At 38.0% G+C, this 15,162-nt stretch overlaps 1 protein-coding gene across 1 annotated transcript; it reads right to left on the reverse strand.

The window, feature by feature from the left end:
* Window positions 1-310: 310 nt before the first annotated feature.
* On the reverse strand, window positions 311-4,414 carry LOC131032021 (uncharacterized). The gene is made up of 2 exons (XM_057962908.2): window positions 4,206-4,414; window positions 311-1,598 (listed from the first exon to the last, which is right to left on the reverse strand). The coding sequence occupies exon 2, from the start codon at window positions 1,560-1,562 to the stop codon at window positions 477-479; it is 1,086 nt and encodes a 361-aa protein (XP_057818891.1). The 5' UTR covers window positions 1,563-1,598; window positions 4,206-4,414; the 3' UTR covers window positions 311-476.
* Between the last annotated feature and the right edge of the window lie 10,748 nt (window positions 4,415-15,162).

Raw genomic sequence — 15,162 nt, forward strand, 5'->3', positions numbered from 1 at the left:
AACTAGGCCTGCTGAATTTTACACAGTCGCAAGTTTTGAAACTATATTATGGTTAAATATCATCATAAAAGGAAAGATAATTGAAATACTAGCCTTCTACTAGTGGCTTCAGTGCTAAAATTTCAAGTACATTACCTGCGAAACTGTATAACATGTCACAATAACAATGAATAAGATGATAAACCCTTGCAGTTTTCAGAAATGTTAAGAAGGAACTGTATTCCTTTTGTAAACCATCTATGTCTCTATATTATCTTTAAATGGAAAGGTGCCAAATATGAAAATTGGATCTCACTTAAGACACAACTAATAAGGAAAAAAACATTAGATTGCAAATTAAAAAATGTTCAAACAATTTAATAACTCATTTGTCCATAAAATTCAATGATTCAATTTGCAAAAAGCATCAGAAAATCTCAGTCAAAAAGACGGAGTCAAGTGCCATGAGGATAGATTAGGAGATCAATTAACAGCTCTTAAACCACCATATCAGAACTGGGTTCCAAGGCTATCATCTTTGACACCCTTCTATCCACTGGGCATTTTTCAATCCAATTCCAGGATCCCTCACTCAAATTATATGTACAGACTTCACGACTTGCTTTCCGTCTCAAGCACAAGTAATTTTCTACTCCAATGCACTCACATTCATAGTAAACGGCATTTCTCCACCGAGGATCCTGGCATAGAGATGGAGGCATCCTTGCAATCTCCTTCCAATCCCAATTACAAGAGGAAACCTCCTCCTTCTGTAGCTGCCATATAATTCCATCTTTCATATACCAATTTCCTGCTTGGGAATTGACCACAGTTGCTCCTACAAGTAGGACTGAGGAACCACATGTAACCATATGAAATTTACATTTGTTCTCTGCCCTTGGTAATGGTACTAAAGTCATGCTTGACTTACCCTCTTTCAGGTTATAGACCATGGAGTATGCCCTAGGCAGTGTTATAACACACACGAGAACATCTTTGCATAAGACTATGCCATGATGCCGGGATATTGAAACATTGATAGGTAGCTCAAGTACAATCCTCCATGAATTATCTACAGAATCGTAGATTTCTATATTGTTTGTATTTGTATGCTTGTCATGACCAACAGAAACCACTTTGTAGATTTCTCTATTGCTCCCATCCACAACCCCTGCCACCATGGCTTTTGGCATTGCTTTTGGCAAAAATTCCATTGGAGGAAGATTAGAACATCTTTTCATAAGAGGATTGTAAATACGGAGTCCCCCTTTTCTCAGCAGGCGTGGTCCTGTTCCTGATCCATAGTAATATCTCCAAATACCTTTATCAGCATTAACCTCATTCAGAAATGAAGAAGCGAAGTTCTCCCATGTTCGTCTGAGGAAGGAGTACGCCATAGGCTTTCCATGCCTTTTATAAAGAACCAGCCATGGACAATTATTGGGCATTTGGGCCCAAAGAGATAAATATCCTGTAGAAGATAAGCGAGTCTCATTTGAATCAGCATCCCCATTAACTGTTACACAATTTTTGCCCGTTGTCCTTGTATATTTGGATGCATTAGGTGAGAATGTGAGATCCATTTCTCAACTATCTCTGAGCAATCAACGTGTTTTCACCTTGTAGAAAAAAAGGGTATTTGCTTCAATAAATTTGCTTGCATTAAGTATAGATTTCATTCTTTGAAGTGTGAAAAAACCAATTGCAAAACATCATAAGCGGGAAAAAAATCCTAACTACAAGATTTATCTATAGAAATTTTTCATACAAATCTTGGCAACATTCAAAGCAGCAAACTTACATCAATTATATTGATCTTGCACAAAGTAAAACTTGATAACAAAAAATTTAGACATTATTAGTCTTCATTTTCATGTGAAGCAACTGTAAGTGTATATCATGTATGGAAAAAGCTAAGTGCAGTAAAATATGACAGTTAATATTCTATATAAATAGTAGTCAGATATGGTAGTAATGAATATTCAATTTAATCTCAATCATCTAAGCAAAAGGCCTGAATGGGTACACCTGTTTCTTGAATATAACAAATAAAAATCTAGATCTACCCAAATGCAATTAACTCTTCAGAATGTGGTCTTCTCCAATGCAATCGCCAGTCAAATTTGTAGCCAGCTTACTTTAAGGAAAAGTCTATTATTTCTAAGATCTGGCACAAGTAAATATGACTGCAAGTACAAAGACCTTGTATCTGGCCTTTATACCACAGACCATATCATCTGATTTTCATACCCCATATGCAGGCATTTCCAATCTGAACTTGGTGTGTAATAAAGTAAGAGAAGGATATATGGATTATGGAACCAAAAAATCATGTAAAGGGCTTCTGACAAGATAGTTACAAACCAACATTGTCCCATCTGAAGAGAAGTTAAACCATTACACTTCATGGATTTAGTAGGTTCGCACTCACTAGTTATTAAGTCTTGAACGCTATGGTCATTACTTAGATAAGAAACATAAGTGATTTATAGTTCAGAACTACTATTTCCAGATTTAAGAATAACTAACTACTTTCATAAAAATTCAGTCAGGGCATTTCACTGATTGTAACATAGTTTCTTGTATGCAAAGGTCCTTAACAGTATGAAAGGTTTGAGAGTTGCAGTGCAATGGTAACTGTTCTCTTGCTGGAATCCACATTGGAGATCTGGGATCTTAAAGGGGGAATATGGCTCCTATTCTCAGTGTGCAGGTGGTCCCATGAAAGATGCAACCTTGCAAACAAAAAAACTAAGGTTGCACTCGCATGGAAAGGGCTACCACTCCAAGCTTCACATTGCAGTGGGGGGCCAATGAAAGCTGTTTTGTACAGTTACAGACTTCAGAAAGAAACATTGAGCAGACGTTCTTGTAGCTGGAAACCATAATCAAATGTTCCCATAGAGAGATGCCATCAGACATTGGCTAAGTGGGTGATTTTTAGAAAAAATTTAAGCCTCTTCCCTATAAGTTGACTCCACACAAAATTAGATAATTCTCCCATGGAAGGGAAGAATCTAAAATTTCCAATTACCTGTAAAATTGTTTGACACTGCAAGGTAGACTATGAAAGCTGCCTTAGGTAACTGCATGGTCAGAAAGAAACTTGGAGCAACCATTCTTGTAGCAGGAAACCATAACCTAGAGGTCCCATGGAGGTGCCATCAGACATTAACTAAGTGGGTGATACTTGGAAAATTTAGAATCCATTTCCCTGTAAAATGGCTTCATAGAAATTAGATAGAGACCTCATGGAACGAAGGACTCTAAACATTCCTATTCCTTGTAAAATAATTTTATACACTGAAAGGGGCTCATGAAAGCTGCCTTGAGCAGCTACAGAGTTTAAAAAAAAACTTAGGTACAGCCGTTTCTTATAGCAGGAAACCGTGACCTAGATATCCCATGGAGCTGCCATTGGACATCTACGTACGTGGGTGATGCTTAAAATTTTTGGAAGATTAGTCCATGTAAAATGGTTCTCTGGAAAACTGGATGGTGGTCTCATGCAAGGAAGGATTCTAAACTTTCCCATTAATTAGATAATTGTCCCATAGAAGTGAGATTTCTAGATTTTCTAAGTGCTACTGGGAAATTGTAGAGGCAATTTGCATGACTTTGGTCTCATGGCAGTTCAAATCCATTGCTTGCCTTCCAGTTTTTTAGCAAATGGGTGCCATTTGGCAGAAGCTTATCCTAAAATTTTCCTATACTTCCATGGAACCACTTGTACAAACACCCCCACGTCCTCCAGCACCCTCTCCCCTTACCCCAGCTCCCCTGGCCCCTTAAAAGGACACTTTAAAAAGGAGCCCAACCTTCCTCCATGGGACTCATCCCTCACATTTTCCATTCTGTTAAAGTATTTTCTGATTTTCGCCAAAAAGTGGAATAAATAATTTGCCAAAGGAAATTAAACAAAGAATTCTACATCTGGCATTTGTCACAAACAGTTCTCGAGGTAATTTGACACCACTAACCAATCTCAATACAGATGCAAATTGCTCAAATTCTTCTTTCTAAACATTAACCCCTCAGCATTTAACCAAAGATTCCATCTTCAATTTCCCCCAAAAATGAGAATAACAACATCAATTCATTAAAAGAAATCATGAGCATTCTCCAAAAGCAATTAGGATTCCTAGGCAAGGATAGGCTGCAAGCCTAAACCATGGCTGCCTGTATATTGAAGCTAAGAGAAATGCAGAAAGAAAGCAAAAACTTACTATTGCATGAGCGCTGTAATTTGTCCTCTGAGAACAGCGCAGAATAAAATACTCTCTTAGCAGTCTAGGGTTGAAAGAATATTGACGAACACTACGATGATATCCATTCTATCCGAAAATCTGTCTGAAGATAAGTTTAGAACTTAAAATTTAAACAGAGTTATCAAGCGATAATAAATTAAACGACACGATCTCGTAAAATATGAAGTTATGCATTCAATTCCTATATTTTTAAGCCTTTAACCTTAATCAGGGAATAAGATATCGTTTTGTCCAAAGATCGTAAAAGGGGTTTTTTCTCATTCGTGGCTTTTTCCAAACTTCAATATTAATTTTTTTAAAGATTGAATCTATTATATTAATTAATTAAATATAAAGTTATGGCTTGAATCTATTACATTAAAGTTATAAGGTATGTTAAAAATGCTGAAGAGGTATCACTTCTTAAGTATTTGAGTTTTCTTGCCAAAAATCAATTAGGAAACTTAATTGATCCTAGAGAAGGATATCAATAATCGTGAGCATTGGGAAGAGTTTTTATGAGGTGATGATATAAATTTAAAACTTGTTGCATTGATAATAGACAATATTAAGATATATTGTTGAAGTTATTATGTCCTCTCTCAATATTGGGCCATGTCATATAGAAATTAAGAGTGTTTGGGGCCATGTCATATGGAAATTAAGAGTGCTTGGGTTAACATCACAAGGGTTGTTGGTTTTATAATGAATGAGGTGTAAAGGAGCTAGAATCACATGTTTCATTTGATGTTATATCTATAGTAGAAAAATAAAGATCATAAAATTTTGAATACATAAATTGATCTTAATTGAAGGACGCTTGGTGTAATGGTAGAGTCTTGTTGTAGGCACTTATATGGTGTTGAGTTTGAATCTCCTCAATATATATAAAAAATGATAATACTTTTTATGATTGAAAATAACATGACTTTTTACTTTCTATTGATGAAAAGAAATCTCATTATGCAATGTATTGTATCTTTGTGAAAGCAATAAGGTGGAATTTGATAAGATCATCATTTCTACTTAGAAAAAATCAATGAAACTATTTGACGTATTAGTAAATTCGCTAACATGAATGGTATGATATATCATAGAATCCAAAGAGACTTGGGTAGGTTGCGAGATTCACAAATAGGATTTAACATGTCTATGTGCAAAAAAAAACAAAAAACAAAAACAACAAACATCAAGTATATAAAGCCCTCTTAAGCTTTCCAAATGATGGTAGACCTTCAGGTCCATGTCTAAGTAGTGAAGTTAAGATTTCAACACTAGTGGGACATCTTGTAAGGTGCAACCTTTAGAGAAAGCTATTGATAAATGAAATACAATTTATGTTGATATTCAAATTTTATTTAAAGCAAAATTTGTACCAACATGCCAAATCTCACAAACATAGGGCAAATCTACGGGATAATTTCTATTTTTTAAAAAAATTGGCTCCTCATAAGATATATCATGTACTCTTCTATTTTTGAAGTAACTGTTGATATTAAGGTGTCTCAACCTTTGAGAGTACTAATTTGTTGGATTATATTTGATGTATTTATTCATTATATTTCACTTTATGGGACACCTATGGTAGGAGAATCCTACATGCTTAGTGAGGAGAGCATGGGAATGCCACTTGTCACTTGGGTGCTCATTTGGAGAGACGAGTTTGTAAATACTTCTTGGAGGTGCACTTTGGTGACATGTGTCTTGACGTTGTTGAGTTAACTATGACAAGATCCTATTGTTTAGGAAGTTGACACCCACTTTGGAGAGTCAAGTTTGGAAGTTGCTAATTAAGCCAAAATTATGCATAAATAAAGTTTTTATTTCATGTTGATCTACACGGAATGCGGACACCTTTGGAGGTGTAGTTACTTATTTGGCAAGTTTAGTTTCTTATGCAAGTTTGGTAATAATTGTTAATTGCATATTTTTTTGATGAATATATGTTTCAACTTCTATTGATTTAAAATATAATACATATATTTACAAAAAAAAGTAGAGGGACATAAGGTCACCCCTTAGAGTCAAACAAGTAGAGCTTGAAGAGCTAGAACCAAGTCACATAGGCAAAGTCCAAGAAGTAGAGAACCAAATAAACAAAATAATAGTCACAAGGGCATAGCCCAGATAGTGGAGAACCATAAAAACTAGTCACTTAACTGAAAGAGCAATCCCAAAAGGTAGAGGAGGGGGATCTCAGTCATCTAATTTACCCCATACATTAGTGGGGTCTTGAGTGATGTTAGGAAGAGATAAACCCTTGTCGACAAAAACTTCTCCTTCCTCTTTGTATTGATTAGCATGAACAAGCGAGATAGCCAAATCTAGTCTGGGAAATCCCTTTGAAGAATCAGGCTAGCCAACACCACCGCCAAAAGCCAACCACCCACTACCACCACTAAAATGTAACCTCACCCCCCAAAATCCCAACTAAAGGAAGATCCTTCGTGCAGGGAAGAGGCGGAGCACTACTAAGAAGAACCACTCCCACCACCATACTGATGATGAGGAGCCTAAGACTGAAGGGTTTGAGAGCACCAAGTTGAAGAACTATAGTCAAGTTGACACCCACGAGAGACAGAGTCGTCGGGAGGAACCTAGGCCACCGTGCAAGGGACATTACCACAATGAGAAAGAATCTCTTGTAGGTGGGAGACCTCTAGGGCCACCTTATTGGCTTGAACCTAGATCCGAATCATCACATTGTTACAAATACATGCTTTAGTAAAAAGTGAAACATCAGTGGCAATAGAATTGTGAGAAAACAACACTATATTTCTATCTTTCTATATGTAAAAAAACATCTCCACCTTGAAAACATGCCAGATTTGGGTATGCTTGAAAGGGAAGTGAGTCCAATCCCCTAGAAGGGCCATATGCTAGGAGAAAGGCTCTGGCTAGAAGGGGCAAAAAAATTCATGAATCCAATTCCACAAGTTTTGAGCATGGTAACAAAACCATAAGATATGTTTAAAAGACTCTGGTTGACCACAAAATGGGCAACAAGGGTTAGGAACACCCATGTGCCTAAGGCGAGATCCCAACAACAAGCCTTAGAAAAGAATATACTAGGCAAAATGGGTGAGCTTAGGCTCTATAATAGCAAACCAAATGTTGTGAAACCGTTGTTACTAAACATAAAGAGGTGATTGCAAGTGTCATTGTTGATTAAAAGTAGGCATCATAGGTAAGTGCAAAGAAAGCTAGAGATAACCAAGATGTGACTTGTAATTAAAAAAGGGAATGTTGGGAGACCAACGCCAATCCTTCCACCAAGGTTTCACAAGATGGATGTTAATCATGTGTAGCATATTTAGAGGTAGAGTTGATATCACAATGTCAAATGTCTCTTGATCTAGTCGAGAAAGATGGTACTAAATTTGTATATCTCCCAAGAGCAAAGATTCATCAAATATCTAGAAAACAAATTATGAGGGGTGTGAATGTCTCACCTATGAAACTGCAAGGCATGAACCCACAGAAGTTGATCTAAGGGAAGCCCTTGAACCTGAATAAGTGGAGACCACTATATATTATGCTAGTGGAAAGATATACCATCTCGTAAGCTAGAGCCAACCCACCAAAGATAGGGCTTAACAAATTCCCAAGCACACCAAATAATTTTGACTACAAAGGTGCCTTCGATGTGAACCATGCCCTTCATAACTAGAAGGGTCTAAAAACCAATCCCCCTCCAAGAAGGTTGGTTGACAAGAAAACTAGAAAAAATGCAATGCCTAAGGAGAAATTTCCAAGCTTCATCGCTAGAAATGGCACAAATAATTCATTTTGCCTTGTTGTTGGGTACAAAGGAGCCCACGACCACCAAAGTCTTGAGTTAGATAAAAGAACTCCCAAGAAACTCTGTGAAAACCCTTATGGTCTTCAAAGGAATCCCACAAAAAGTCTCTCAAAACTTCTCCAGTTTCAGATAGGAAATCTTAGAAGTAACCCAACAAGAAGAATAATAAACATGGGTGGTTGCAATAGTTTTAGAGCATACCTGAAAATTACTAGCCAACAATAACAACTTGTTTAGCCAATTGGAGATCTTTTTTTCAATCTAGCCCAAAGTCGCATTCCAAGGCTCCATAGACAAAGCTTGGAAGGTGAAGGGAATGCACAAAAATCTAAAGATTTCTCATGCCCAATCCCTTTCCAACCATATTGAAGTAACTAAGGAGGGGTCATGATAAAATGTTGCTTATAACATTGAGTTTATTCCATTGGATGGAAGAGCCAAAAGCCAAACAAAAGGTGTCCAAGCAGTGAAGTGCCTCCTTAATATTTTGCTCGTCTTCAACCAACATGAGAAAATAATAATTTGCAAAGTGGCCATTAACCAACTAGTTAGGTGACTTGGGTAAGGAAATCCCATAGACACACCCAACATAAATTTAGTTTTCCAACAAATACCCAAAGCCCTCATCAACAAGAACATAAAGAGAAGGGGCAAGAGGGTAGCCCTAGCAAATAGACTAAAAGAGTTTAAAAGCGGAGGACTGGCGGTCATTGATTGTGATGCATGCAAAGACATTTCCAAATAAAATCTTGACAAACTAAATGAATGTAGGATCAAATCCCAAAGCACGGTCCAACAAAGCTAAAATGAAAGGTCATCGAATGTGGTCATAGGCTTTGGCATAATCAATTTTGAAAAATAGGGCTTGTTGTCAAGAGCAACAGGCCCATTCCATGCCCTCCCAAACAACAAAAATATTGTCTAGGATGAACCAAAATTTGATGAACCCATTCTACCAAGGACAAACAATTTGTGGGAGCAAGTGCCCGATGTTCAAAGATTAAGCTTTTACAATGTTCTTATAGGGGACATTAAGTAGCATAATTGGTTGCCAATTGTAGATGTTCTCAAGGTCTCTAGCCTTAGGTATGAACTTAATATTACCTTTGTTTATTAACTATCCAAGAGATTGGTTTTGAAAGACTTCCAAATAATTTGTGAAAATATGGACCCACACACAACCAAAGGGCTTTGTAGAATTTACAAGGGAATCCATCGCAATGAGGAGCTTTATCATCCACCATGGAATTGATAGCCTCCTTGAGATCTTCAAGAGTGAGAAATTTATTGTCAAAAGCACATTGAGCATCAAAAAGTCTAACCAAGACAACCCAAAGGTAATCCTGAAGAGCTCTGTCTCATCCAGGGGATGCTTCCTCGGTAGTGAAACCCTTCTCATAATGATGAACAAATGCCCAGAGAATTTATGGTAGCTCAAAGAGCATCATTTGGCCATATTTGATTTTGTTTATGCCCAGTGAGGAATATTGAGCTCATAGAGGTAGAAAATGTTCTTTAGAAGCATGATCACCAACCCTCAGCAAGTGAAACTTAGTTTTGATTTGTACCCCTCTAGCTGGTTGACTATCTACAATCTATTACTAGTGGTAGAGCTAAGCCACCCTGACTTGTATGCTAGAAGATAAGGGATTAGCTGCAAGCTCCTCCATGACATGACTGAGTGTTGAGGTGGTGGCTTTGTAGGACCACCGATAGAACATGGCAAGTTGGCAGCCATACATGAAGAGAAACCGGGAAGTGTGCTAGATGACACGAATCCACCAAAATTGTTGAGTAGGATGAAACCCGAGGTTCTAAACTCATTGGATGTGGACTAGTGTGGGTTGATGATGCAACAGGGAGGTATTAAGAAAGAATTGAGTTTTGGATGAACGTAGTGAGCCCACTTGCCAATTAATGTTGAGCTTAATGATAAAATGGTAGAACATAGTGACCTCTAAGAGAGGGATCACCAAGAGAGCTTGATAAGGTACAAAATTAAAGAAGGATCATGTTGCTATCTGTTGGTTAACAGATTTATCACCTAACTCTATATTCTCACGCCCACAAAGATGAAAAATGTAACCACAGTTGAACTAGTTTAACAAAATATGAACTGATTGATTCTCTACTTATTTTACAAGGTGGTAGTTGTTGGACTCCAAGAACACTAAGAGGGGAGGGTGAATCAGTGTTCTGTCGGATATACTATTTTTAACCTTATTAACAAATCCACTTAATAGCCGGTATGCATAAAAGAAAGTAACAACAAGTAATATTAATGCAACCACATGAATCAACACCATAACACATATAACTTTAGAAGACAAAAATAATGGGAGAGCTAGGAGGAGTAGGAAGTGGCAATGGGAGAATTCAAAATTCAAATTCTCTGCAAGGCGGGAACTCTGGTTCCAATGGTGGGAGCGGCCAGAACAATGTAGCTGGCCCCATAGGAGAGAAGGATAAGCCTTCGGATAGTCCGGAGGCTGTTGACATCCTGTAGACTGGTGGTACTCTGCCAGAGAAGATAGAGGGTTCCTCTGGGATTTTGGGGGAGGGGTCCAGTAGGGGGCCCATGCCACGTGATGAGTCCTTGGAGAGTGGAAAAGAAACAAAAAAATGGTCTTCCCTTTTTGGAACTAAACCATCTGGTAAATCCTCTTTACCTCCTATCAAGAATATTTCTGATCCTTCTGGTTGAAAGTTCGCTATCTCTATTCCTGATCTAGTTCTAAATCATAATATAAATAGTATGTCGAATTCCTTGGTGGGCAAATTTATGGGTTCGCATCCTAATATCGAAGTTGTTAGGGCTTATGTTAAACGAAAATGGGCCCTGAAGGGTAATGTTGAAATCTTGGCTTTACCTAAAGGCCTCCTGTCTTTTACTTTTTCATGTGAAGAAGATAAATTAAGGATTCTATGTGGGAGTCCCTGGATGGTAGGAAAGACAACTTTGGTTCTTCAAAAATGGCATCTGAATTTGAACATGAATGACTCTCTTTTGGCACAAGTTCCAGTATGGGTAAAGCTACCAGGTTTGCCTCTTGAATATTGGGCAGAAAGCATCTTTTCAGGAATTGCAAACTCCTTTGGAGAACTCCTCTCTATAGACCCAATCAGAGCTTCAAAAAGAAGACTCACTCATGCTAGGTTTTGTGTAGGGATAGCCCATGACACAGAAATGCCAGAATAGATAGATCTAGTATCAAAGTTGGGAACATGGAAACAACAAATTGAATATGAATCTATCCCCTTTGCCTTCTTCCATTGTAAAAAAGTAGGTCATTGGGCAAAATCCTGTCCAATCAAGTCGAAGGCAGAATCCAAGCAGTCTAAACCCCAGACTGAAAATCAAAAGGCTCCTGAAAAAATGGTATGGCAAGTTAAAAATCAAAGAATAAGGAAGAATACTATAATCGCTTTGATCCATTGGGGGAGAATAAGGAAGTGTCCTCAACTTCTACCTCTAGCCCTTCAACCCAGGAAGTATTGAGAAACGAGTCAACCAAATTCAACACCTCGGTTACAACTCGAACAGAGGAACTGAAAGATCAGACTGAATCTTCAAATGACATAGCTGAAGTGGTAGCTAACACTTATGTGGGAAAGGAACTGTAAGAGAAAGATGACCAAACTGAGGAAGGGGAGATCCTTAGCTCCCAAGAAGAAAAGACTGACTCTTCACTGCTCATGCTAAGTTTTGAAATACAAGAAGCCCAAAAATGTGCAATACTGGGTATGAACCTTTCAGACTCAGACCAGAGCTCAAAAATAGTAAATAGTGATTTAAATGCTTCCAAAATTCCTAACTGGGGTAACGAAGAAGAAATTTCCAATATCCTCAGTAACCCAGAAGCGGCTCCTGAGATAGATGCTAAGTGAAAAATACCAAAACACAGGAACAAGAAAGGAACCACTCCCTCGGCTTCTCTTCTAAGGAAATCCAACATAATAGCTCAAGTTGATGTTGGGTATATCTCCTCTTCCCCAGGTCAACCCTCTAACCATAAAGTCAGAGACAAGGAGGCCAGTAAGAACATTGCAGATGGGACCCAGAAGACTCTTAAGGAGTTAGGAATTGGTAAGTAACTATGAAGATTATCTCTTGGAATATTAGGGGACTCAATAATCCTCATAAACATGACATCATTAGGAATATGATAAGGGACAGTAAACCTGATGTTTTTCTAATTTAAGAAACCAAAATGAGTAGATAAAAAGTTGAATCTTTGAAGTTTTTTTAAAATGGGAATGTTAGTGGTGGTAGTTCGAAAGGTGCTTCAGGAGGCATAGCTACCATCTGGAACCTTAATACTGTCAAAGGACATGTTCTTATTCAAGAAAATAATTTCTCTTGTATAAAATTTGAGCATTTAAAAGATGGTACTTCATGGGTCCTCACTAACATTTATGCTCCCAATACTTTGAAGGCTAGAAATTCCTTCTGGAAAAAACTTATAGAAGCTAGGGACAGCTTCAGAAATCTTAGCTGGCTGGTTATGGGAGACTTCAATACTCCTTTGAGAGAGGAGGAAAAATTTGGAGGAAGCCCCTCTCAGCTGGAAAGTAGGTTGGCCCTTATGGACTTCATTAATACTCAAGCTCTCAATGATGTGGAAATACATGGATGCAATTACACTTGGACTAACAGGAGAACTGATAATGATCTTATCCAAGTTCGTCTTGGCAGGACTCTCATCTCTGATGACTAGTACAGTCATTATTTTTGTTCTCTGTCGGCCCACATTCAGGTTGGGTCAGATCACTTTCCTATCACCTTCACTGCTGATTCAATTAATAGAACGAGACACTTCCCCTTCAGATTTGAAAAAATGTGGACCCTTCACCCAGATATCAAAAGTAATATTTAGAAATGGTGGAGTATCCAAGTTGAGGGAACTGCTATGTATAGAGTTGTTAAGAAGCTTAAAAGTGTAAAGGATAACATAAGACTCTGGAATAAATCCATCTTTGGGAATATCTTTGAGGCTAAAGGTAAAGTCTAGGAAGACCTTAAAAAAATACAGGCCCAAATTTAGAAGGATGGTTTCAGTACTGTGTCCATTGCTGATGAAAATGAGACTCTCAAAAAATACCATGATATCATTGCTAAAGAGGAAACTTTCTGGAAGCAGAGATCAAGATGCATTTGGCTTAAGGAAGGAGATAGGAATACTAGATTCTTTCATATGTCGACGATCAAGCATAAAGCAGCTAATAGGATAACCAAACTAATGGTGGATAATGGGGAGTTGGTCAAGGAGGAAGAAATTAGGAACGAAGCTAAAAGGTATTTCTCAGAACTGCTCAAGAGGGATCACAGATTGGATGCTGAAACTTCTTTCCTTCATAACATCCCTTGTCTCATTGATGATCAAATGAACGTCTCCCTCTCTTCCATTCCTTCGATCTTGGAAATAAAAAATGTTGTTTTTTCCTTTGATGGTAACAAAGCGCCTGGCCCAGATGGTTTCCCCATGTTCTTTTTTCAAGATTTCTGGGATATTGTTGGGAAAGATGTCTCCAATGGGGTCAAGGAATTTTTTGGGGATAGAAATTTTTTGAAAGAAATCAATGGTACTTTCATTTCTCTCATCCCCAAAACCCAAGGTGCTGACTCTATGGACAAGTTTAGACCTATCAGTCTTTGCAATTCTTTTTATAAGATTATCTTTGAGGTTCTTACTACTAGAATTTTGTCTGTCCTTTCTGCTTTGATTAATCACCAACAAAATGGTTTTTTCCCTGGAAGACAAATTCTTGACTCTATTATAACTGTCCATGAGAACATTTATTCTCTTGTTTGAGCTCAGAAGCAGGGTCTCATCCTCAAGCTTGATCTCTCCAAAGCCTATGACAGGGTTGACTGGCCTTTTCTTGTGAATGTTCTTATGGCTTTTGGTTTCTCCACTAGAGTTATTGACCTCTTCAGCCAGCTTATCACCTTTGCCTCTTTTGTTGTTCTTGTCAATGGTTCCCCATCCCCCTTCTTCCAAGCTTCTAGAGGACTAAGGCAAGGGGATCCCATTTCCCCCATCCTCTTCATCATTATGGCAAAATGTTTTGGAAGGTCAATGGAAAATATGGTTTTGCAAGGCTCCTTTAAGGGACTCCAACCTTCTTCTGCTGACCTCATTTGCTCCCACCAACAGTTTTTCGATGATACTATTATCATGGGGGAATCTAGTATCTCTGAAGCTAAAATCTTAAAGAGTACTCTTTGTAAGTTTGCCTCAGCTTCTGGTCAGCTTATTAATGGGTCAAAAGTGAAGTTTTTTTCATCAATAGTCCTAAGAGAAGACAATAGAGAATCAGTAGAATCCTGGATTGTAGGATTGCTGATCTTCCTGTGACCTATCTTGGTCTCCCCATGGGCATTGCACCTCCTGATCCTTTTTGGAGCTCTCTAGTGGATAAATTTCATAAAAAACTAGCTGGTTGGAAAGGAGCCCTTTTAAGTCAGGCTGGAAAGCTCCAACTACTAAAAGCTTCTCTTCAAAGTATACCAATTTATGCCCTAAGTCTTTTCAGAATTCTAGTTAAGTATGCTGACGCAATCGAGAAAATTCAAAGAAAATTCCTATGGTCTGGGGTTGAGGACAAGAAAAGAATGTCTCTGGTGGCTTGGGACCAGGTTTGTAGACCGAAAAGTAAAGGAGGTTTGGGCCTGAGGAGAATCCAAACCTTAAATGAAGCTCTCCTACAAACAGGTCTGGAGAATGTTCCATTCAGACATTGAATGGTGTAAAATCTGGCGAAGTAAGTACTCTCTTCTGTCCTCCTCTCTTTCTTCTTTTATCAATTCAGAATTCAGTATTAATGGATCCCATATATGGAATCATGCCTCTAAGTGCAAAGAAAGCATTGCTAAAGGAGTCATCTGGAAAGTAGGAAATGACAGGAAAGTTAAATTCTGGGAGGACCCCTGGCTTTTTGATAAACCCTTGACTGAAATCAATGAATGGGCCCTCCATACTCCCTCTTGTATTAGAACTTTTGGCTCCTTAGTTGCTGAGTACTAGTTTGGTAACAAATGGCAAAACATTGAAAGTATCCACCCTAGCCTTTCTAAGCTCAAGATCCATCTGTCTTCGGTCTGGATGAAAAAAGAGGAAGACTCCCTTATTT

Source organism: Cryptomeria japonica, chromosome 10 (genome assembly GCF_030272615.1).
Source record: "Cryptomeria japonica chromosome 10, Sugi_1.0, whole genome shotgun sequence".
NCBI lineage: Eukaryota > Viridiplantae > Streptophyta > Pinopsida > Cupressales > Cupressaceae > Cryptomeria > Cryptomeria japonica.